At 33.3% G+C, this 25,699-nt stretch overlaps 1 protein-coding gene across 1 annotated transcript in view; it reads right to left on the bottom strand.

Annotated features, from left to right (window-relative positions):
- The window catches only part of LRP1B (LDL receptor related protein 1B), a 1,678,044-nt gene that overhangs the window by 714,936 nt on the left and 937,409 nt on the right, over positions 1-25,699 (bottom strand). The window contains exons 22-23 of the mRNA XM_065928990.1: positions 22,259-22,459; positions 14,978-15,223 (exon numbers count right to left, since the gene is read on the bottom strand). Coding sequence (XP_065785062.1) covers positions 14,978-15,223; positions 22,259-22,459 — 447 coding nt within the window. The remainder of the gene's footprint in view (positions 1-14,977; positions 15,224-22,258; positions 22,460-25,699) is intronic.

Below are 25,699 nucleotides of genomic sequence, written 5' to 3' on the forward strand. Positions count from 1 at the left end.
TGGAAGAAAAGCAATGACTAACCTAGACAGTGTATTAAAAAGCAGAAACATCACTTTGTTAACAAAGGTCCATATAGTCAAAGCTATGTTTTTTCCAGTAGTCATGTATGGATGTGAGACCTGGACAGTAAAAAAAGGCCGAGCACTGAAGAATTGATGCCTTCAAACATGTGGTGCTGGAGAAGACTCTTGAGAGTACTTTGGACAGAAAGGATATTAAACCAAGTCAATCCTGAAGGAAATCAACCCTGAATATTCATTGGAAGTACTGATACTGAAGCTCCAATACTTTGACCCCCTGATGTGAACAGTTGATTCATTGGAAAAGACCTTGATGCTGGGCAAGATTGAAGACTAGAGTAGAAGAGGGTGGCAGAGGGTGAGATGGTTAGATAGCATCATTGACTCAATGAACATGAGTTTGAGCAAACACTGGAGATAGTGAAGGATAGAGAAGATAGGGAAGCCTGGTGTGCTGCAGTCCATGGGGTCCCAGAGAGTTGTACATGATAGTGAAGGAATAACAACAAATGATGCAGCAAAATTAATAATTTAATTCTTTAAAATTATACTAGATAATTCTAAAGATTACTCTCAAAATTGGGCTTCAACAGGAAATTGCATCCTGTTAATTCAAGGGAAATATTTAAAAGTGGATAAGTCCAACAGGTATTAAAATATATTATTATTTAAATATAAAATACTTTGGTAATGACCCATAACTGACTACAAGGCAGAGAAATATGATAGCTTTGGGATCAGTACTAGGGGAAAGGGGATCACAAAGATGCTGACACTACTGAACAACTGAACTAAACTAGGAAAAAATTACATTGGAAAATTTTCTGACTTAAAAAATAATTCCCAAATGACTTAACATATTTAAAATGATAAATAAAAGTATAAAAAATAGAAGTAAATATAGAAGCATTATTTTTAGTATGCTAGAATGGGAAAAGTCTTTCTGAGCTTAATAAAAATCATAGAAGACCTGAAGAAGGATGTTTAATGTATATTGAAGAAATTGTAGGAGAAAAATCGTAGGAGAAAAATCGTAGTGAAAAAAGTCAAAAGACAAATGGCAAACTAGGCAAAATATCTACATTATAATAAAGGACTAAATTATTTAAAATATATGAACTCCTACATATTGACAAGAGAAAATATTCATGTGAAAAAGGCACAAAGGACACTAAAAATAAAATTAATAGAAAGAAAATATAAACAAGGTCAAAATATTAAAAAGTATTCAGTACTCTCATAAAATGAGAAATGGATATTAAAACTGAAAATTTTTGATAGACACTGTATTGGTTAAAGTGTTGACAAAAGGCCATCTGATATAATGATAATGGAAGTATAAGCCCTATACAGTGCTACTGGACAATATTTATCAAAAGTTTAAACATATATTCACCCCTTGATCCATTTATAAAAATAGAATTATACATATAAATGTTTGCAGACAAGGATGGAAATCCTTTGCAATATCATTTATGGTAGCAAATGATTAGGCAACGTAAATGTTCACCAATAGATGACTGGATAAATAATGTATGATCTAGTCACAAAGTGTAATAGTATAAGGTCATATAAATGAATATGATTAATATGCATATGTTAATATGCAATAAGTTCCAATATTTTGTAAGTAGAAAATGGTAAGATGTGAATCATATATGCATCAGATACTACCATTTGAGTTAAAAAATGAAAGATTCTTATAGACTTATGTGTAGGTAAATCACAGAATACATCATGAAAGATTAATGAAGTAATGCTGTTACTTCTGCCACAGGAAGGATAATGAGCTCAGAGTAGGAAGAAAACTATTTCTTATCTAATTCTGCATAGGTTCAACTTTTTGGCATTGGGATTTATTTCCTATTAAAACTATTTTATGAATGAAAATTTTAACTAGTAATAGAAGGAATTATTATATCCAGTCAGCTTCTAAGAAATACTCATAAGTGAAACAAGAATTGTTTGGGTATGACATATATGCTTTTCCCCTCAGGAGAACTCATATTTAAGATAGCATTTACTGCTCTTGGGCTTCCCTAGTAGCTCAGCTGGTGAAGAATATGCCTGCAATGCAGGAAACCCTGGTTTGATTCTTGGGTCAGGAAGATCCCCTGGAGAAGGGACAGGATACCACCTCCAGTATTCTTGGGCTTCCTTGGTGGCTTAAGTCAGTAAAGTTGCTCAGTCGTGTCTGACTCTTTGCGACCCCATGGACTGTAGCCTACCAGGCTCCTCTGTCCATAGGATTTTCCAGGCAAGAGTACTGGAGTGGGTTGCCATTTCCTTCTAACCAATGTTTATTAAGAAAAAATGCTGAATATCAGTAAGAACAGCAAACTTTGTGGCATTTTAATAAGCACCAATCCCAATTACTCAGTCATTAAAAAGAATGAAATAATGCCATTTGCAGAAACTTGAATGGACCTAGGGATTATCATACTAAGTGAAGTAAATAAGACCGAGAAAGCAATTATCATGTGATATAATCTACACGAGTTTGGGTAAACTCTGGGAGTTGGTGATGGACAGGGAGGCCTGGCGTGCTGCGGTTCATGGCGTCGCAAAGAGTCAGACATGACTGAGAGACTGAACTGAACTGAACTGAACTGATAATCTACATGTAAAATATATTTTTTTTATTATTCAAATGAAATTATTTATACAACATAAATAGACTTATAGAGAATGAACTTATGGTTACCAGCAGGGAAGGGTGGCTGGGAGGGATAGACTGCAAATTTGGGATTGATATGTAAATACTACTATATTTAAAATAGATAACCAAGGACCTATTCCATTTTAATGAAATGTCCAGAATAGACAAATCTACAGAGACAGAAAATAAACTAGTGGTTGCCAGAGTCACGTGTAGGGGCTTATGGGGAGTGATTTCTAATGTCTGTGGGGTTTGTTGAGGGTGATTGAAATACTCTAAAATTAGACAGTGGTGACAGCTGTATTACTTTCTAAATATACTATAGACCACTGAATTGTATATCTCAATTTATCTTTCATAAGAAAAAAGAAATATGGTAATAAGTGTGGGAATTTATAAAAAGTAAAGAACTGTACATATGCTATGTTTAACCCACTGTTAACTAAAAATCATGTATTTTTACCTCATTTGATTAATCTGTATAACTAAACTCAACTCTGAAAATTGTTCTATCTATATAAGGAAAGACAATATAGCATTGTGACAGTTTAATGTTTTTCTTCTCTGTATATTTATGCTAGTTGACTAGAGTATTCAAACACACAAAAAATAATATTTAAACTCAATAATTCAGAAAATATAAAAACAATTAACTCACAGGAATTAGGAAGAATATAATCAATAAAACTACAGAACTTGATAGAACAGAGAAAATCAGATGATTAAAAAAGACTTCTTTTGGTTTGTTGTTACTATTTCCTCTTTGAGAGAATAATGAAAGCTGAAATCAATAACCTAGTATGATATTTTACATACTACTGGGAAATTATAAAGACTGGTTTTAAAAATTACAGGTCTCACAATGGTCTTTTCTTTAATGAAAACAAGCAAAAACTCTATATAAAACCTTTAACAATAAAACACATGTAATAAATTTTAGGTGATTCAATTTTGATGTAGATATATAAACTTCTTTTGAGGCAAACTTAATTTGAAATGAGTATCAACAAAAGGTGAAGCAGTCATCATTTTTACAGTCTTCTAACAATTTTTTTCAGTTTACTAGCTCCTGTCTAGTGAGTGACTGAATTTAACAGCTCAGGCCAGTACATCAAACTCTACAAAGAAGTGGCTTGGAATTTTTCTATTTTAGCATATTAGGAGATTATATACACACCAAAAAAAGGTTACAATTTACAATTTATAGTAATGAGTTTCATGTTTATTAACATAGCACATCAGAAGTAGCTTTTTAAAACTGTTCAAAATATTGTAATTTTCTATATGTAATTCTCTTTTCTTTGATTTTCTTTTATTGCCATTTCAGGTTTGCACAATAATTTTTACAAGACAGAATATGAAAGCAATAGATGACTTGTCTAAGGAAAGAGTCCCTCTATAGTCCTCTTAGGATAAACTGTGATTATAACTCTATAGCTAACAATTCTATATGAATAGCTCCTAATTCTTTTTCATACATATAATATTAAACACAAAATGATGTTATAGTTACAGTGTTTTCTCTCTTTCTATTTCAGAATTTTTACTGTCTTCTCTGATCTCATATATAAGAATTTATTTGGATTTCTCTCTTCCCATATCAGATACATTTCTTCTACACAGTAGAAACTCACTAAGTAATAAATGATCTATCGTTTCTCTAGCTCAATATATATGACTAGTACCTTTTCTCCATTAATTCAGCTCTAGATTTGCTGAGAATGAATGATAGTCAAGCATTACTGAAGAGTGATATATATGAAGGCAGAGGATAGAATCTATAGAATGAAGGGTAGAATAGACTTTTAAGTGGCAAGAATCTACATTTGAAGTCTGTTTGTGTATATGAAAGAGAAAGTCAGAGGCCAAGAGAGAGGGAGAGCCGGAGCACAGGGCTCCCCTGGCCATCTAGTGGCTGAGAATCTGCCTGCCAGTGCAGGGGACATGGGTTTGATCTGCTCCAGGAAGATTCCACATGCAGCGGAGCAGCTAAGCCTGTGCATCACAACTACTGAGCCTGTGCTCTAGAGTCTGGGAGCCACAACCATTGAAGCCCGCACACCCTAGAACCTGCGCTCCACAACAAGATAAGCTACAGTAATGAGAAGCCCACACACCGCACCTAGAGAGTAGGCTCTGCTGTCTACAACCAGAGGAAGCCCATGCTCAGCAATGAAGACCAAGCACAGCCAAAAATAAATAAATGAATGAATCTAAAAAAAAAAAAAAAAAAAAAAAACTTGTGTAAACCATTAGAAACAAAATAGCTTGACTGCAAATGCACCAGGGTAAGGGACTATGCGACATGGCTCAGGGCCTTTTGCTTGGTTTCATTTAATAAACATTTGTGAATAAGTAAATGAATGAATGATTATCAGAATCAATGAATAGATAGCTAGCCCAGAAGAAACTGAATATGAAGGTGATAAAAATTATTACTGAGAGAAAAAAAGAAATGGAGTAAAGAAAGAAGTGAATGAGAAAGGAGAATGATAAAGTGGACTTGGTTAACAAAGGTCAATGTGAATGAAATTGATAGATGGATAACTGAATGGAGATGCTTGAAATGTCTAAAGTTTAGAACAGATGGCTAATTTCTCTGAATCAATAAGGGAAGGCAATAATCTTAACAGGAAAATAACCAAAGTAAATGAAGAGATGCAAAAGACTAACAGGTATATAGAGAAATGCCCCAATCCATACATAAATAATAAGAAAAAATACCAACTAAAGCAATGAAAAATATCACTATACTCAACTCCTATATATTAGGGGAAAATATTAGAATGTTTGATAATTTTGAGCTGGCAAGGATGTGGGAACTTTGGACATGTATTGTTGGTGCAGATGTAGTCTGCTCAGTCACTCTAAAGAAAACTGGTTCTACTTATTCATAGTAAGTATAAGTACATCCTTATTTTAGTCTTGAAAATTTTCAAGCAGATTTATAAAAACATAGATAAATCTGTGCCTATGGCAGTGGTATTTGTGTAAAGATTGGGGGTGATTTGTGTGAACCTATGTGGTAGAATGGATAAACAAAAACTGGTACTACATGTCACATGATTATACACAGTGGTTAGAAGCAACATATCAATTGTATTCATAGCACAGATGGTAAATGCACAGTAAAAATATATTGGTATTTTAAGTAATAAAGGGCATTTTTATATCCAATAAGCATTTACTACACAATTTTCATATATTTCAAAAGAAGTATAAAATAATTTGATTTAACCTCTGCCTTGAAAAAAAAAGTTTAGGGGTAAGTAATATAAATAAGCTTATAAAACAGACTATTCAAAGACATCATAGGAATTTGAGGGCACATAGTAAATAGAGATGACCTGGATCTTCAGAACAGCATGTAAAAGCTCCTGGAGTCAGGAGTAATGAAGTTCAAAAGCTCTTCTCTAGCATCTCTTTACTACAGGCTCTGAGTAAATGAAGTAATCATCTGGTCTTAGTTTCCATAGGTATACAAATTATATTACCTACCTACAAATAAATTACCTATGACATTTTAGATACTTGATAAATGGAAGCTATCAACAATGTTATAATTAACTTCCAGAAATGATTCATATGGATTTGGGGATTAACATATGTACACTACTCTATACAATGTAAAATAGACAAACAATAAGGACCTACTGTATAGCACAGAGAACTATAATCAATATTTTCTAATAACTTACAAGGGAAAATAATTTGAAAAATAATATAGATGAAACTGAACCACTTTTTTGTTCACTTGAAACTGACACATTGTAAATCAACTCTACTCCCATAAAATAAAAAGAAAAAAAAACAGAAAGAAAGAAATGATTTACAGAAGAGAGAGATGTGAATAGAGTATAGGATTCAAGTTTTCAGAGAGAATGCAGAAGATATTATCATACTTGATAGTCACACATAACAAGGAGCAGTGTACATGAAGGAGATGGCAAAATGAAGTGATATATATGAAAGTCTTGGCCATCATGCATTTGCTATCATTAATAATGATGAAATCAGAAATAATGTGCATGGAGTGAAAACCCACAGTGGCAAAACCCGACACATCACATCGAAGAGTTTAAATGAACAAAAATGAAAAATGTCCTGAAGGGCAGGATGAAGATTTGAGGTTCTTTTCATAATAGAGACTTATTTTAAAATCACAGATGTAGACTGACAGGCATAATAAATCTCACTTCATTAAGATAGGTAAAGGAATAGATGACCAGATTATAAATGTCCTCCCTGCCCCCCACCCCCCACCAAATTCATTCTCCTGATCTCTTCACCTTTATCTTCCACTGTTCTCCAAGATAGAGTATCTACTTATAAACATCATTTTATTCTATGTTCTTATTCTTACTAAATTCTTTCCATTAATTCTCATCTTCCAGATTAGATTACTTCTCTCTTTACAATAAAAACTCCATATTCCTTCAACTTTTTAATATTTTACTTCTCACAAGCTGTCGAGCAGCTCAGTTCAGTCGTGTCTGTCTCTCTGCGACCCCAAGCGATGCCAGGCTTCCTTGTCCATCAAAAACTACTGGAGTTTAGAAACAGGAGAATGACAAAAATTAGGCCAGAGTGAGTACTGCCATCGTCAAGACAATATGTGCAACTCCCAGTCTGTGCTGCAGTACAGATGCTTTTTTCATAGAATTAAAGTTTGGGTGCAAAACAATGTTTAAATTAAAAAAAAAAAAAAAGCCCAAATTATAAATGGAGCTGCAAACCAACTATAACTCAATAAAAATATAAAATAAATGGAACTCTGAAAAAAGATGAAATAAATGAAGCTCCAAATCAACTATAACTCAATAAAACATAAAATAAAATGGAGCTTCAAAAATAAATGTAGAAAGTTTAGGTGATGGACACAGTGTACTAATAGGTGGTAACTATGTTTATACATTTTTATTTATATCCATGATCTCCTTTTAAAAAAAAAAGATATAAATTTTAAAGTAGAATTTTAAAAATAAGAAAATTTGATTAAAACAAAGAAATACATTGGTGAGTAAATCTAACCTAATCAGGTCAAGAGAAAATAAAAGAGGGATGTTTCAGGGTTCTTTCTGATGCTATTAGAAATATGCTAATAATTTGTAAGTAGCCTACCTGCTAAACAGCAAAGAAACAAGAGATAGAAGAGAACTATAGTCAGTAGAAATATTCTGGGTTATTATAAGTAAAAATAAAATACTTAGGAGAAAGGTGATTAACAAATTATGTACTGAAGAGGAAATATATAAGGAACTGACAAAATGAAGTATCCAAGTGCCTAAGAGAAGTGAGGTTTATAGGCATATTAAATAAAAAATATAATCATTAAAAAATCTTTTGAAAATCATATTATAGTTAACTAATGAAATGTTAAAAATGAACCTAGAAAAAAATAGAATAATTAGCTCAGCAATTCAGTCAAGGACAAAGTGCAAAAATTTAGGAAGAAATTATTAGAAAAGAGAAAATAATGAGACAACTACAGAGGAAAATTCAAGAGGAAAATAAATGAGTGAGTCATGCTTCTAATTTGAGACAAAGAGTATTATTATTTTATTTTTAAAATGTCAAGAAGATTAATCACAGATATTGCATTCAATAAAAAGAACACATTTTAAAAAGAAGCACTCAGCTTATGAATGATGGAAAAAAGGAACAAAAGAGAGCAAGCAAAAAGAAATTTTAGTTTTAAAGTCCAATAGCTAATAGTCAATCCATTTTATTGAACTAAGAATTTGCTCTAGGTTTTTCAAAAAGAAGTGATGTAAATAAAAGACAGAATCAATTTCTTTTTATATATGAAAATTGGTTTAAATAAAAAAATAACTCTTAATATCTAACAAAACCTTTGTTATCTACAACAATATAAATGCTGGCAATGGTATTTAGTATACTGTATAATAAGAAGGTGCTAAATTATTAGCAGGAAAATGTTTCCACGTAAGAAAAGCTCCATACTAATTTTATTTTATTTTTTTAATTAATTAATTTATTTTAATCAGAGGCTAATTACTTTATAATATTATAGTGTTTTTTGCCAAACAGCAACATGAATCAGCCATGGGTGCACATGTGTTCCCCATTCAGAACCCCCTTCCCACCTTCCTCCCCATTCCATCCCCCAGGATCATCCCAGTGCACCAGCTCCGAACACCCTGTCTCATGCATCAAACCTGGACTGGCGATCTGCTTCAATATGATAATATATACATTTCAACACTACCCTCTCAAATCATCCCACCCACACCTTCTCTCACAGACTCCAAAAGACTGTTTTTACATCTATGTCTCTTTTGCTGTCTCGCATATAGTGTTCTCGTTACCATTTTTCTAAATTCATGTATATGTGGTAGTATATTGTATTGGTGTTTTTCTTTCTGACTTACTTTACTCTATATAATAGGCTCCAGTTTCATCCACCTCATTAAAACTGATTCAAATGCATTCTTTTTAATGGCTGAGTAATATTCCATTGTGTATATGTACCACAACTTTCTTATCCATTTGTCTGAATTGGACATCTAGGTTGCTTCCATGTCCTGGCTATTGTAAACAGTGCTGCGATGAACATTGGGGTACACATGTCTCTTTCAGATCTGGTTTCCTCAGTGTGTATGCCCAGCAGTGGGATTGCTGGGTCATATGGCAGTTCTATTTCCAGTTTTTTTAAGGAGTCTCCACACTGTTCTCCTTATTAGCTGTACTAGTTTGCATTCCCACCAACAGTGTAAGAGGGTTCCATTTTATCCTCACCCTCTCCAGCATTTACTGCTTGCAGACTTTTTGATAGGAGCCATTCTGACGGGCATGAGATGATACCTCATTATGGTTTTGATTTGCATTTCTCTGATAATGAGTGATGTTGAGCATCTTTTCATGTGTTTGTTAGCCATCTGTATGTCTTCTGTGGAGAAATGTCTGTTTAGTTCGTTGGCCCATTTTTTGATTGGGTCATTTATTTTTCTGGATTTGAGCTGCAGGAGCTGATTGTATATTTTTTGAGATTAATTCCTTGTCAGTTGCTTCATTTGCTATTATTTTCTCCCATTCTGAAGGCTGTTTTTTCACCTTGCTTATAGTTTTCTTCAATTTGTAAAAGCTTTTAAACTTAATTAGGTCCCATTTGTTTATTTTAGCTTTTATTTCCATTGCAGTGGGAGGTGGGTCATAGAGGATGCTGCTGTGATTTATGTCAGAGAGTGTTTTGCCTATGTTTTCCTCTAGGAGTTTTATACTTTCTGGTCTTACATTTATATGTTTAATCCATTTTGAGTTTATTTTTGTGTATGGTGTTAGAAAGTGGTCTAGTTTCATTCTTTTACAAGTGGTTGGCCAATTTTCCCAGCATCACTTGTTAAAGAGATTGTCTTTCCTCCATTGTATATTCTTGTCTCATTTGTCAAAGATACGGTGTCCATAGGTGAATGGATTTGTCTCTGGGCTTTCTATTTTGTTCCATTTTAATCAGAGGCTAATTACTTTATAATTACTTTAAAATATACTTTATAATATATTTATAATATATTTCTGTCTTTGTGCCAGTAACATACTGCCATACTGTCTTGATGACTATAGCTTTTTGTAGTATAGTCTGAAGTCAGGCAGGTTGATTCCTCCAGTTCCATTCTTCTTTCTCAAGATTGCTTTGGCTATTCAAGGTTTTTTTTGTATTTCCATACAAATTGTGAAATTATTTGTTCTAGTTCTCTGAAAAATACCATAGGGATTGCCTATAGATTGCTTTAGGTAGTATACTCATTTTCATTATATTGATTCTTCCAATGCATGAACATGGTATATCTCTCCATCTAATTGTGTCATCTTTGATTTCTTTCATCAGTATTTTATAATTTTCTACATACAGGTCTTTTGTATCTTTAGGTAGATTTATTCCTAAGTATTTTATTCTTTGTATCACAATGGTGAATGGAATTGTTTCCTTAATTTTCCTTTCTGTTTTCTCATTGTTAGTGTACAGGGATGCATGGTATTTCTGTGTGTTAATTTCATATCCTGCAACTTTACTATATTCATTGATTAGCTCTAGTAATTTTTTGGTGGAGTCTTTAGGGTTTTCTATGTAGAGGATGATGTCATCTGCAAACAGTGAGAGTTTTACTTCTTCTTTTCCAATCTGGATTCCTTTATTTTTCTTCTCTGATTGCTATGACCAAAACTTCCAGAACTATGTTGAATAGTAGTGGTGAGAATGGGCATCCTTGTCTTGTTCCTGACTTTAGGGGAAATGTTTTCAATTTTTCACCATTGAGGATAATGTTTGCTGTGGGTTTATCATGTATGGCTTTTATTATGTTGAGGTATGTTCCTTCTATGCCTGCTTTCTGAAGGGTTTTTATCATCAATGGCTGTTCAATTTTGTCAAAGGCTTTTTCTTCATCTACTGAAATAATCATATGGTTTTTATCTTTCAATTTTTTAATGTGCTGTATCACATTGATTGATTTGTGGATATTAAAGAATCCTTGCATCGCTGGGATAAAGCCCACTTGGTCATGATGTATGATCTTTTTAATATGTTGTTGGATTCTGTTTGCTAGAATTTTGTTAAGGATTTTTGCATCTATGTTCATCAGTGATATTGGCTTGCAATTTTCTTCTTTTGTGGCATCTTTGTCTGGTTTTTGTATTAGGGTGATGGTGGCCTCATAGAATGAGTTTGGAAGTTTACCTTCCTCTGCAATTTTCTGGAAGAGTTTGAGTAGAATAGGTGTTAGCTCTTCTCTGAATTTTTGGTAGAATTCAGCTGTGAAGCCATCTGGTCAAGGGTCAATCCAAGAAGGACATATAACAACTATAAAAATATGTACATCCAACATAGGAGCACCGCAATATGTAAGGCATATGCAAACAAGTATGAAACGGGGAAATTAACAGTAACAGAATAATAGTGGGAGACTTTAATACCCCATTCACACCTATGTATAGATCAACTAAACAGAAAATTAACAAGGAAGCACAAACTTTAAATGATTCACTGGACCAGTTAGACCTGATTGGTATCTATAGGACATTTCACCCCAAAACAATGAATTTCACCTTTTTCTCAAGTGCACACAGAAACTTCTTCAGGATAGATCACATCCTAGGCCATAAATCTAGCCTTTGTAAATTCCAAAAAATTGAAATCATTCCAAGCATCCTTTCTGATCACAATGTGGTAAAATTAGTTGTCAACTACAGGGAAAAAAAAAAAAACTACTAAAAATGCAAACATATGGAGGCTAAACAACACACTTCTGACTAACCAAAAAATCACTGAAGAAATCAAAAAAGAAATCAAAATATACATAGAAATGAATGAAAATGAAGACACAATAACCCAAAACCTATGGTACTCAGTAAAATCAGTGCTAAGGGAAGGTTCATAGCAATACAAGGTTACCTCAAGAAACAAGAGAAAAGTCAAATAAATAACCTAACTCTACACTTAAAGCAACTAGAGAAGGAAGAAATGAAGAACCCCAGGGTCAGTAGAAAGAATGAAATCATAAAAATTAGGGCAGAAATAAATGAAAAAGAAACAAAGGAGACCATAGCAAAAATCAACAAAACTAAAAGCTGGTTCTTTGAGAAGATAAGTAAAATAGACAAAGCATTTGCCAGACTCATTAAAAAAAGAAAGAAAAAAAAAAAAGGGGGGAGAAGAATAAAAAAAAAAAAATCAGAAATGAAAATGGACAAATCACAACAGACAACACAGAAATACAAATGATCATAACAGATTACTATCAGCAACTATATGCCAATAAAATGGAGAACTTGGAAGAAATGGACAAGTTCTTAGAAGTATAACTTTCCAAAACAGAATCAGGAAGAAATTGAAAAATCTTAACTGATCCATCACAAGCATGGAAATTGAAATTGTAATCAGAAATCTTCCAGCAAACAAAAGTCCATACTAATTTTAAAAGGTGAAATATAATTTTGCTTCTCTGTTAAATTTTAAACAAAGCTAGGTGTGATACACAGCAATCTTAACAGTGATAAATGATATGGTACTATTAGATTTTCTTTCTAAGCTGAGAGTAGAGGGGTCAATTCCGTTAGAAGAGTTATCTTTACACCTGGTAACTTATATTCAAAAGCTGAATTGTTCTAATATTTAACTTGAGTTAAACTGATTTTATAGAGTACTGATTTCATAGAGTACAAAGCCATAATAATTGATCATTTTGTCATCTGTAACCAAAAAACCAGATGAAGCCAATTCTCTTGTAAAACATGATTATATGTCTAAGTTTTATCTATAATTCCCCTACTCCAAATATGTATATGAAATGGTTATTTTTATTTCAATAAACTGCTTTTTTTTTTTTTTTTTGCTAATTATGTTGTGCAAGAATTCTGTAAGAGAACAAGTCAAAGGAATGCTTGCTAAATTTACGCCTCTAGGACTCAAATTTTAACAGGAGAAAACAACTACAAGACAGCATTTGAAATAAAGTAATAAAATAATTTAATATTCTCTGAAAAAATCATCCTTTTAATTGCATATTACTTTATTGGATACTATGTAAAACACAAGAGAAAAATCTATAACTTGATTTCTGACTTCAAGACATCTATTACTTTAATGGAGAAATAAAGAGTAAAGGAGGGAGAAAAATAAAAATATAAATAAATAAATGTGACCATATATATCTTTAGACAAATTCTAGATATAGAAAGGAGAAATAAGTGGAGAAAGTCAGCATGTTTGGAAAAAGACTCCACTAAAAAAGAAAGATTTGAGCTAGTAGATTTTAGAAATATCCAGAATTTTTAGAAACAAAGAGGGAAAGTACAATCTAAGTAGAAGAAAAAAAGTGAAAAATGTTTATGATATATGGGTTCTTGGGAGCCTGAAGAAGCCTGGGTACTCCTAATCAGAAATTTTTAAAGAGTCCAAAAACAGAAAAAAGTATAACAAAGGTAAAGAAAAATGAATCAAATATATTCAAGTACATTTATCATATCAACAAAAACAGTTTTTGATGGAGGAATATATGTGCTTTTTAAAATTAACACATTCAGTAACAAGATTAAGCAGTGTGTCAAATGACTCCCATTACTGAGGGGGCAGTGGTTTTCAAAGTCTGAGAGTAAGAGATTTTGAGAAATTAGCAACAACTTTTAACATGATGTGAATATGTCTATTACTTCACAGTGATATTTCACAGTGGTCACTTCACAGAGACACAGTCATTGTGGCTGCTAAAAACTGGTTGTGGCATACATTCACAACTGAAAGAAATATTACTTTCAGGGAGAGGGTAAAGAAAATAAAAGTGCAAAATTTTTCCTTAAGAAACTTCATGGACCCCCTCCAATTCTATCCACGGATCTCTTAGTGCCCAGTGACTCAGACTAATAATCTAGAGAAGTTAATGGGAAACCACCACTCACTAAGCACTGAACCAGTGTGGGGCATAGTAAAAGTGCTTCTTGTCATTTTTTGCAACATGTTGTTGGGCTGGACATTGCTATTTGAAAGATGAGAAAACCAAAGCTGAAAAGTTTTGGGTGACCTGCCTGGGGTCAAATACACTATGATTGCCAGCTACAGGATTAGATTTCAAATTTTGGCACGTTCCATAGCCTTCATTTGCTTTTCCTACTGTGGAATGTGACCTAGAGAATCAGCAGAGTGTCTTCAATGGGCAAGCAAGAGATGAATACAACCAGAGTTAAGCTGTTTTCAAGAACAGTAGAGATATAGATGGTGGCTCAGACAGTAAAGAATCCTCCTGCAGTGTGGGAGACCTGAGTTTGATCTCTGGTTTGGGAAGACCCCCTGAGGAGGGAATGGCAAACCACTCCAGTATTCTTGCCTGGAGAATCCCCATGGACAGAGGAGCCTGGCGGGCTGCAGGCAGGCTGCTACACGAATGACTAAGTACAGAGATTCAGATGAAGTGTGGGACAGGGCCAGAATTTATGGGGTTATAAAAACCATTCAAAAATAAATAAAAGTAAATGCTTTGGAACATAGAAAAATAAGCACCTGGGGAGCAAGATGACAAAAGCAGGTATTTAAAGAAAAGATAATCAGATGCCTTGTAGTGGTAAAGGATTATTGTAATATTTTTGGTCCAAAAGATTTTGGTATAGGTCTAATATGGTGCATTATACTCTAATGCCTTTTCTAAAATTAATCAAATCCATTAGTAATTTTCTGAGTTGTTTTTGGATTCTTTTCTAAATATCCATTCTTAAGTATAGCAAGATACACAATACAGGAACACATACCACTTGCTAGTCTTAAACATAGTGAAACATACATCTACTTACCAACACTTGTGCAACTGTCACCATCCACATCCAGCTTCCACCCCTCATAACATGAGCACTTGACTGTCTGCTTGTACTGTTCACACACTTGACTGCACTTTAGATGATTGCTACAGTAATCTACAATTTCACACGTTTTATTGTCTCTGCCAAGTTGAAGTCCTTCAGGGCAGGAACAGACAATTCCTCTTCCAGGAATAACAGAACAGTGGTTGCTACAGCCTCCATTGTTCAGTGAACATTCATCTATAAAAGGAGAGGAACAGATAATAAGATATCATTAATTGTATTGTCCAATTAAATACTAATCATTGAACTCATTTCTTTAAATCTAGAATTAAAGATTATAAATAAATTAAGATCGTTTCAGATTTTTTTAAAATTTAGTCCTAAAGTGGTAGGAATGATGAAAAAGGTACCCAATGATCAAATAGAATTCTATATGATACAAATTGGCTGCCCATGTGATGCTAGTGGTAAAGAATCTGCCTGCCAGTGCAAGAGAAGTAAGAGACGTGGGTTCGATCCCTGGGTTGGGAAGACCCCTGGAGAAGGAAATTGTAACCCATTCTGGTGTACCTGCCTGGGAAATCCCATGGACAGAGGAGCCTGGTGAGCTGAAGAGTCAGACATGACAAGCATAGCACAGGCTAATGATATAAATTGGGAATGGAACATTTGCATTTCTCTAAATTTTAGAGTACACTTTATTGTACTCCATAGAACTGAAGTGAGTTAAGTGTTTCTGTTATTACTGGAAAGATTATGCTCAGTCTTTTAGCATTTTGCAAAATCAGAATTTTGGGGCTTCCAAAAGAGACACACATATACTGAAGATCTGAAAAGTTGATTACCACAGTGTTTATAAATACACAGGCACATACATATATATACGTAGGTATATATCTATGTATTGTTTTCTACATCTATAGTCTGATTTAAAATTATAATCCAGAATGGATTAGTTTATCCTTTACTGACTACAGATATTTAGGTAAATTATATATTGTACCTCATATATTTATTATTATTATTAATTCAATGAGGCCATAGAAATAGAATAAACAATACACAAAAATACCTGACCTGGCATTTTGGGTTGAAATGATGAGCAACTAAAATTGACTGCACAGATGATAATAGTTGGATAAAGAAAGAATTTTTCTTGAAGGCACTTATTTATAATTACACATTAGATACACTTATCATTCTACTTCATCACAAGATTGTAGGATCTATGAGAATATACAAACATCCTTTCTGTTTACCATGTATATCCCATACATAGTTTACCATGTATATCCCATATATATACCATATATCCCATGTATATCCCATACTCTAGCATACAGTAGGCAGTTAAAAACACGCATTGAATAACAAAATTTAATAAAATCATCCAAAAGCACACAACTGTCCCTAAATTGATCTAGTATCTGCCCACCTGGGAAATTTCAAAGCATCATATTTATGCACTTGACAAAAATAGACGGCAATTATTTTTGCAGCCATTATATTAACTCTTGCTATATATTACTATATTCAGTTCAGTTCAGTCACTCAGTCGTGCCCAACTCTTTGCGACCCCATGAATCGTAGCATGCCAGGCCTCCCTGTCCATCACAAACTCCCGGAGTTTACTCAAACTCATGCCCATCGAGTCGGTGATGCCAGCCAGCCATCTCATCCTCTGTCGTCCCCTTCTCCTCCTGTCCTCAATCCCTCCCAGCATCAGGGTCTTTCCCAATGAGTCAACTCTTCGCATGAGGTGGCCAAAATATTGGAGTTTCAGCTTCAGCATCAGTCCTTCCAATGAACACCCAGGACTTATCTCCTTTAGGATGGACTGGTTGGATCTCCTTGCAGTCCAAGGGACTCTCAAGAGTCTTCTCCAACACCAAAGTTCAAAAGCGTCAATTTTTCGGTGCTCAGCTTTCCTCACAGTCCAACTCCCACATCCATACATGACCACTGGAAAAACCATAGCCTTGACCAGATGGACCTTTGTTGGCAAAGTAATGTCTCTGCTTTTTAATATGCTATATTAGGCATCTATTAACAAGGACAAAATAAGTCTTGTCTTCCTTGGCTTTAAAAATATTTGAGTAGTTTTCAAAGCATGTTCATTTAGGTGTATTTTTAGACATACTGAAAAGGAATATTGTTCAATGACTTGTGAATTGCAATAATATTTTCTTATATAGCTCTAATATGTTTTGTTCTGTGTGGAAATTCACCCAGCTCAAAAATTTGGACTGGAAAGTTAAGGCTTTCAAAAATATTCTCTGCAGATTTGAAAATTCTTTATGGGTCAACTATTCTTCACATTTATCACCATAAAAGATGTTACAGCAATAAGAAAAGAAAAATGACTACATTAACTGCTGTCTCTAAGAATTCAATTCAAGTTTGGTATTATTTTAAAGAAAAAAGAGATTCATTTCTTGGTTCCTCCAACTATGTTTGTTCACCTGTAATCATAATCATTACAAAATAGCAGTCGTTTTAACGTATTTGCCCCATTTTAGTTCAATTGACATTCTTTTTCAAGAGAATTACTGTAAAGTAATGTCATCATACACAGCAGGTGAAAAAAAATTGTTACAATGCTTTTAGCTTATTTCAAGTATGATTGTTCACTCACTATTCAAATGTCTCTTTCTGATACTACCTTTAGAATTAAGTCATAGATTTTAGGATAAATGCAAATTCACATTGAAATATGCAAATTAACATATATAATTGAATGGCAATATTAGTATCACTAGTCCCTTGCCAATTTTCCCTTAACCCTAAACCTATTATCCTGTAGCTTCTTTTAAATTTTTGTTACCTGAGAAAGATGCTCTCATTGACCAAACTCCAGTCAAGAGTCTCTTAATCTTCCTTTTAGCTAGTCCTCAGTCTTGGCCAGTAAAAATTGCAGACTCTCAGCACAATTTCATTGTCTAATGTTCTCCCCATCCCCTTGCTCTCAACCCAATAAAAGACTTGGACAAACAGTACAGTTTCTAAAAACTCATAGCAGCATCCCTAGAATGATCTCAGCCCCCCTTATGTGCCCGCCTGAGAAAGCTCCATGACTCCACAAAGCTGTCAGGAGAATTTATTATTTGTTTCAGCCACAACCTGATGATAGGCAGACAACCCCCTGAATCCCATATTAGAGCAATTATTTTTGAAAGTTTGCAATATAAATCCTTTTTTTCCCGTCTCTTTTGCACCCTTGCCATGTAAATCTTCTACCACACAGAGTGTTTTGTTTTGTTTTGTTTTGTTTTTTGAGCACCTGCAAGTCACCTTTTGAAATATAAACATTCAAAGAGATAACTCTCTCAGTCTTACTCCCAGCCCTTTTGAGCATCTTGCTCTGATTTGTATCACTGACTCCAGTCCTAAGGGATTCCCTGGTGGCTCAGTGGTAAAGAATCCATCTGCCAATGCAGGAGACTCAAGTTTGATCCCTGGGTTGGGAAGATCCCCTGGAGAAGGAAATGGAAACCCACTCCAATATTCTTGCCTGGGAAATCCCATGGACAGGTGAGCTTAGTGGGCTACAGTTCTGGGGTCACAAAGAGTTGGACATGACTTAGCAATTAAACAACAACTTCAGTCATAAGGATAAGAGAAGTTAGCAGGTTCTCTGGAATGAGCACCAATTAATAAAACCAGGAGGCCTAGACACATGCACCCTTCCTCCCCATCTCAAATCCCCCAACCCCGCACCCCTGCTTAGCATCCCTAAGCACATTCCAGCCTTTAAAGTTTCTCACCATTTGTTTTGATGAAGCTGATTTCAATTTATGTTGGATATTCATCCTATTGCAACAGTTATTACTGAATAAGATTGATCTTTATCATTTTAATTAGTGTTCAGTTTTGCTTATTTTTGACATACATTTGTAACAAAAATCAACAGTTAGCTCCCATCATGAATTGTTAAAATCTTATCTTGTGTGTGTGTTTAGTCACTAAGTTGTATTTGACTTTTTTGAGACCTCATAGACTGTAGCCCACCAGGCTCCTCTGTCTGTGGGATTTTCCAAGCAAGAATACTGGAATAGGTTGCCATTCCTTCCTCCAGAGGATCTTCTTGACCCAGGGATTGAACCCATGTCTCCTGTGTTAGCAGATGGGTTCTTTATCACTGAGCCACCATTTGTTTCTTAAGTGCATTTCCTTTTGAAATCACTTAAAATTCCCCTGGGTGGGGGGTGTGGGGGGAATCTTTTCACTAGGATTAAATTCCACAAGCTTTTTTTTTTTTTTAATTTTATAGATCAGATTTATTTGGAGAAAACAACCTGACTACACAAAGGATGGAAGTTTACATCCGAAGACATCTCCCAAGTTTTGAGTCTACAGATTACAAGTTATTTTCATAAACTTTACACATATTAAGGAGTAGGATAGGAATCATTTCTGCTTTTGTTTCAACAGTAGGTAGGAAAGCAGAGAGGGAAAGAAGAGCTATTTTGGATACAACTATTCGGAAGGAGTTGACATGAAGAGTGCCAACCCTACAGTTTCATGCTCTATAGCAAATGGCTTAAAAAAACGTTATCAACTTAGGGTATCACTCTCTAAAAGCCACTTCTTAGCTACTAACCAATTCATGTCAATGATTTTAAGTTAGTTCACTTGGGATATTTTTCATGTCCACTGGGTAAATGACTCATTGCTGCAGCATTCAAACCAACACACTTGTCTGGCTGGACAGGACCTAACCTAGGATTGATGGGGGGAAAAAAAACTTGAAAACTAGAGAACAAAGTGTCTTTTCTCTACAGGTACCAATATTGCTGATAAATGATACCAAGCAAAATTGTGGAGAACTAAAACATTGTACAAAATGTTTATAGTGCTTTGTATTTTACCTATGTCAGTATTCATATGATTCAATCAATTTTTCTAGAAAATGGTGGTTAAATAGTTTGATGAGTCATTGTTTATTCTGCTATGGTAACAGACTGATACTGTATAATCTTGTGGATGCCTCCTAGTTAATTCTATCTGAATTAAGCAACTATCTAGGACTCATATTCTTCAAAAGCAAAATAAATGCTCAATGAGTTTAAAAAAATTACCATCTACATGACTGATAGTACAGAGGTGCACATAAAAGCACTTCTTTCTTTTAGGAGAAAGAAGAGCTTTCTGCAATTCAGTTACTTGACCAGTGCTTGTTTTTGTTTTTCACTGTTCCAGTTGTTCCTCAACTTCATCTCATAAAGGACAGAGTGTATTTGTTCAATATGCCACAGGATATGCCAATCAGGATAAAAATGTCTTTTTATGTTCTCTAGTACTTACAAACCCAGCTTTACTGAAATGTTTTTTACTGTCTATTTAAAATCCTTGACTAAGGCTTTTTGGCCAATGAGTACAGTAGTTTGATAAGCAAGAGCTGGGTTTCAATCTTGAAGTACAGAAATAAACTCAGAAGAAATTTCATTTCCTTTTTTTACTTTCCCAATTGAGGGAGCAGAGGATAGGAAAATAAGGTCGCATTTTCTTATGATTGTCTACATTTTTCTAATGACAGTATTTTCTCTTCTTTTCCTTTTGTTTCCTTCATTTACCCCAAAAGGTGAAAAAAGGGTAGAAAACCACTAATTTATTTCAATATCTGAAATACATCAGATATTATGACCATGATTTCCTGACAGACATCATTATATCCATTGTTTTTTTATGAAGAAACTGACAACTCCAGAAGTTGAGCCACCTTTCTAGGTGACTTAATTGAACAAAATGAAGGAGAAAATTCAAACCTGTCAAAAATCTTATTTTTTTCTATAATTGCACACTTTCAATTTTAATACTGCTGATAGTTTCCTTCTTTTAGAAACCTCATGAGCAATTTTCATATACTGTAAGGTAAGAGATCTTTCCATCCACCAAACTACTTTATCAGGAGAATAAGCTGGAAGAAAAAGAAGTGAATACATGTAAACTAACTCTGTCATTCCTTAACTGCAATTTTTTTGTTTAATTTTTAAAGTTTTCACTTGTTTAAATGTTGGCAATGGTGAATGAAGACTGTTGTATTTACTGTTTCAAGGTTATTTTATAGAATCACAGATTGTTTGGAAGATATTTTATTGCACAAATTTTAAAAAGAACAAGTCTTTTTATATCACTCAATATGCTATTAGTGCTGAATTCAGATCAAAATATGATAACTGTAGACTTAAATGTAGTTGTCTTCCTATTTCTAATCAGGTAGCTTCATGATTTCCTAAAGTCATTTTCTTACTGCCTCAAGTCATCTCATTATTGTTCTTATCATTCTGCAAACTCTTCATTACTCTATTGATGTCACCTTCAGTATTGTCTGGAAAACATATTTTTTAAAATCTCCTTGTTAAATCTCTGATCTCCCCACAGAGAAGGAAATGTAATTGCTTTATATGTGCTGGTGGCATAAGGAGATGGCTAGTCACAATTTATTTCAAAGCTCAAAAGCTATCAGATTGAAATCATTTTAACTAGAGAAACATACTAAAGAAAGCTACTGTATGAGAACTAAAAACTTCTGAGAAAATCATATAAAATTGAATAGACTAAGTGACTAATACTTTCACTTCATTATCCAATTTCTTCCTTTCACCTTTCTAAAAAAGGTTTCTAGTATAACGATCAGAAGGCTGGACAAAATCTATTGGATGGTAGTAAACTTCATCCCACAGTTTAGCAATAACAGTAATCTCCTTTAGTAATAACAGGAATCTCCTGTTCTGAGTGACTCACTGATGAAAAAATAATCAGTTCAATTGTGGAAAGAACACTGAATATTCAGAGATCTTAAGTGAAAGTGTTAGTCACTCAGTCGTATCCAACTCTCCACAAGCCCATGGACTGTAGCCTGCCAGGCTCCTCTAGGCTCCTGCCAGGCTCCACGGAATACTCCAGGCAAGAATACTGGAGTCAGTAACCATTTCCTCCTCTAGGGGATCTTCCAGACCCAGGAGTTGAACCCAGGTCTCTTGTACTACAGGCAGACTCTTTACCAGATGCCCAAATGAGGAACACAGCTATACAACTGTTAGGGTAGCTGGATGAACGTTAACCTTCTCTGCTTCATTTTTACAAATTTATGATCACATTTAACTTTTCAAATAAATATACAGTGCCTGCAAAATGTAAGTAGGGTTCATGCTAAAATTTACATTTAAAGGGAATGACTGGAAGGAGCTAATGCTTCTAGAATAAGTATCAAGGAGTAGACTAAAAGGTTCTAGTCTCCAGAGAGAAGCAAGGCAGTGAAATGTACAATACCACAGAGGTCGCCTTCATCAGACCCGTCAGGACAATCCCGTCTCCCATTGCAGAGTTTCTCTGGCTGCAGGCAGACTGAGGTGTCATTAGCACAAGGGTACTTGGGTGGTCCACACAAGAAATTGTCACAATCATCTTCATCTGATTGATCTTCACAATCAATATCTCCATCACAGACCCAGGCTTTGCTGATGCATCTCCCTTAAGAAAATAGAAACAACATGCATTTAATTTTTGCAATTAAGCCATGGTAATAATGAGTGATCATTGTCTTCAGTCAGAGCAGAACAAATTGCTATTACCAAGAAATCTATTTGGTGACAGTTTGACAGCTTATTTTCACAGACATTTGAGTAGTACTTGTCTTGATTGTTAACAGTGTTCTTAGCATGACAGCCTTGATACTTTCTTTAGTTTCAAGTTATTGATTTACTCTATTAAAAAGAAAAAAATAGTATAACTAATTAAAAGTTTAATTATAATACTTTTAAGAGCAAATTTTAAAATATATTTTATAGTAGTATAAGTCCCTTTCAGAGTGCTAAATTTAGATAAATGCTATCAGTGTCTTCTGGAGCTCTAAAATTAAGTAAATGCTTAATTTTTTATGGTGACAATGTTTCTGTCATTACATTTATAACCTTAAGACTTCAACTTCTCGTATTCAGGCTATGTACATGCCCTTTCACAGAAGAGTATAAAATGTTACTAAACATTTTAGTAGTTAAGATATATACAGACAAAATTTAGAGAAATATATTTTCTTTATTGACTTTGAAATAAAAAAAAAAAATATTATTTAGCCAGAATGTTTCAAAAGCAAAAATGTGAAATTCCTGGAAAGCAATGTTTTTTGTCTGTTAAAATTGCTTTATTGAAAAGCATTCCTTTCCAGAATATTTTTATTTTTCTTCTAATTAAAATTGTGTTTTCTAAATTATACAATATTAAAGTGTAATGGAAATAAAAAATCTACCTAAAAGGGTAAATGCTAGTTATTGGCTGATTACATACCAACATTTCATAAAATAAATGGGGCAAATAAAAAGGAAATGGAAAAATATTAAATTGTATATGTCTAATTGTCATTGTGTATTTAAAGGTCTTCTTCAAACTTAAGCATATTGCATTTTAATGTAATTGAATACTGGTGAAAAGATGCTTTATTTATAGACATATGTTAAAAATTTTCCATGCTATTATATGTTAAATAAGAGAAAAACATAAATGATCAGTTCCACATGTAATATAAATTATTATATAGAGTATATAATATAGAATATTATATTCTATAATATTCAACATTATTTATTTATCAAAATATTCTTAAAAAAGAATGGATGACTATTTCATTAATGACTGATTATAAATAGAAGAATATTATAAATTTTCCCTTAACATCATAGCTAAAACAAAGCTAATATTTTATATTACCTGGAAATATTATGTAGTGCAATTAGATAGTAGAAAGACATGAGGTATAAAACTAGAAAATAATATCATTACATGAAGTTAATACAATTGCATAATTATAAATCAGTAAAACTGTTAGAACTATAAGAAACTGAGAATTTAGAAAAATGTAGATAGTTTCAAAAACGCTACAAAAATCAATAGATTCCATGTATATGAATACAGCGGAAGAAAATGTCAGCCAAAAAATCTACAACAACACAAAGTATTTTGGGTTAAACTATATGAAAAACATCAAAAGTTTATTTAAAAAAACTCAAAAGAAGCCTTGAATAAAGACATAGTTTGATTTCAGAGAGTAAAATATATTAATAGAAAGGTATTATTTTTCCTCAAATTAATTCCATCCCAATTTTAATTTTATTATTTTAATCTCATGAACTTATCCTAAACTTAAGAAAATAGAATCGCAAATATTATGGGGCATCTTCTAAAAAATACAGACAGTTTGCTGAGTAGGAACTATATATGCCAAATATTTAGACATGTTTTAAAAGTAGCATTAGTTCAATTTTGTCATGATGGAATATAAGTATGCATCAATAATTAAATAGCATAGTGACATTAGAAGTAAAGTCACTTATCTATGTGGTTTTAATATACAAATATTGACAATTCAAAATAGTAGAGAATAAACAATTACAAAATTAATTCTGTTAGGATTATTGATGATCCACCTGGAGAAAAATAAAAGGCTGAATCTTCACTCAATATTTACACCAAAATAAATTAAAGACAGATCAAAGAAGTAAGTGTTTTAAAACAAAAATGGTGAAAGCAAAAACATTCAAGAATAAAATAGCTATTAAAACAAAACCCTGAAATGGTCATTATACAAACACAGAGAGCATAAAGGACAAGTTGATAAACTTAAATACTGTCCATATTGAACAATAACATCCATCTATAAAGTTAAAATAAAGTCAATAAAACAGAAAACGAAATCACTATATTTGACGAAAAAGGTACATCACTTTGAAATAGAAAAGGTTCCTATAAATCAATATGATAAAAATCAATAAAACAGTATAAGTGCAAGGTTTATAATGAATCAAAATAGCTTATCAACATATGGAGTTAAAAACATCTTTCAATTAAAAAAAATAAAAACAACAATTTGATAGCATTTTTTCTCTCTTGGATAATGATTAAAAAGCTGTGTAACACAAAGATAAATTTGACAGAGGTATGAAAACCAACACCGGTGTTAAAGGGGCTACAGATTGGGATCATTTCTTTGTAAGGCAATATTATGAAATCTAGTAATGAAAAATATATCAACTTTCCACCACTGTAGTTCTAATTTTAGAATATTTTTCCATTGGTATATTATGCCCAAATGTACAAAGATACATAAACGAGCATCTGTGTTGCTGCTGTGTCTATATTAGCAAAAATCTGGTAGCAAGTTAAATTCAGACTGCAAGACTGGCAACATCAATTACAACACATCCATACATTAAAATTATATACTGGAGTGAAAAAGAATGAGATAATTTTGCATAAGTTAAAATAAAACAATCTCCCTATCATGTTAATAAAAAGGGCCTACAACTGAGTATGCTGTAGATATTTTTTTATGTTAGAACTATCTGTTTAGCAATATGTGTGACTATATTTCCATACATATGTCAATATAAGCACATATATAGGCTTGTCTCTACATGAATTCTTTATGAAGGCCTACACAGGAAATAATTAAAAGTGATTGCCTCTGGTGAGGAAGTCTTAAGGTACATGGGAGTAAGAGACAGATTAATTTTTCATTAAAACCTTTTGTGTTACTTTATTTTCCCTTCCACTATATTTCTGCATAATTTTTCAAAAAATACTATCTCACCTTAAAATGATAACTATGAAACATAAAACACATGCCACAAAATCTGGTAGTTTCTACAGATACAGAGGTTACTCTGTACCTTATATTTTCCAAGAGACTTTAGGTGATATAAAAAAGTCATGAGCCAT

Source organism: Muntiacus reevesi, chromosome 3 (genome assembly GCF_963930625.1).
Source record: "Muntiacus reevesi chromosome 3, mMunRee1.1, whole genome shotgun sequence".
Taxonomy (NCBI): domain Eukaryota; kingdom Metazoa; phylum Chordata; class Mammalia; order Artiodactyla; family Cervidae; genus Muntiacus; species Muntiacus reevesi.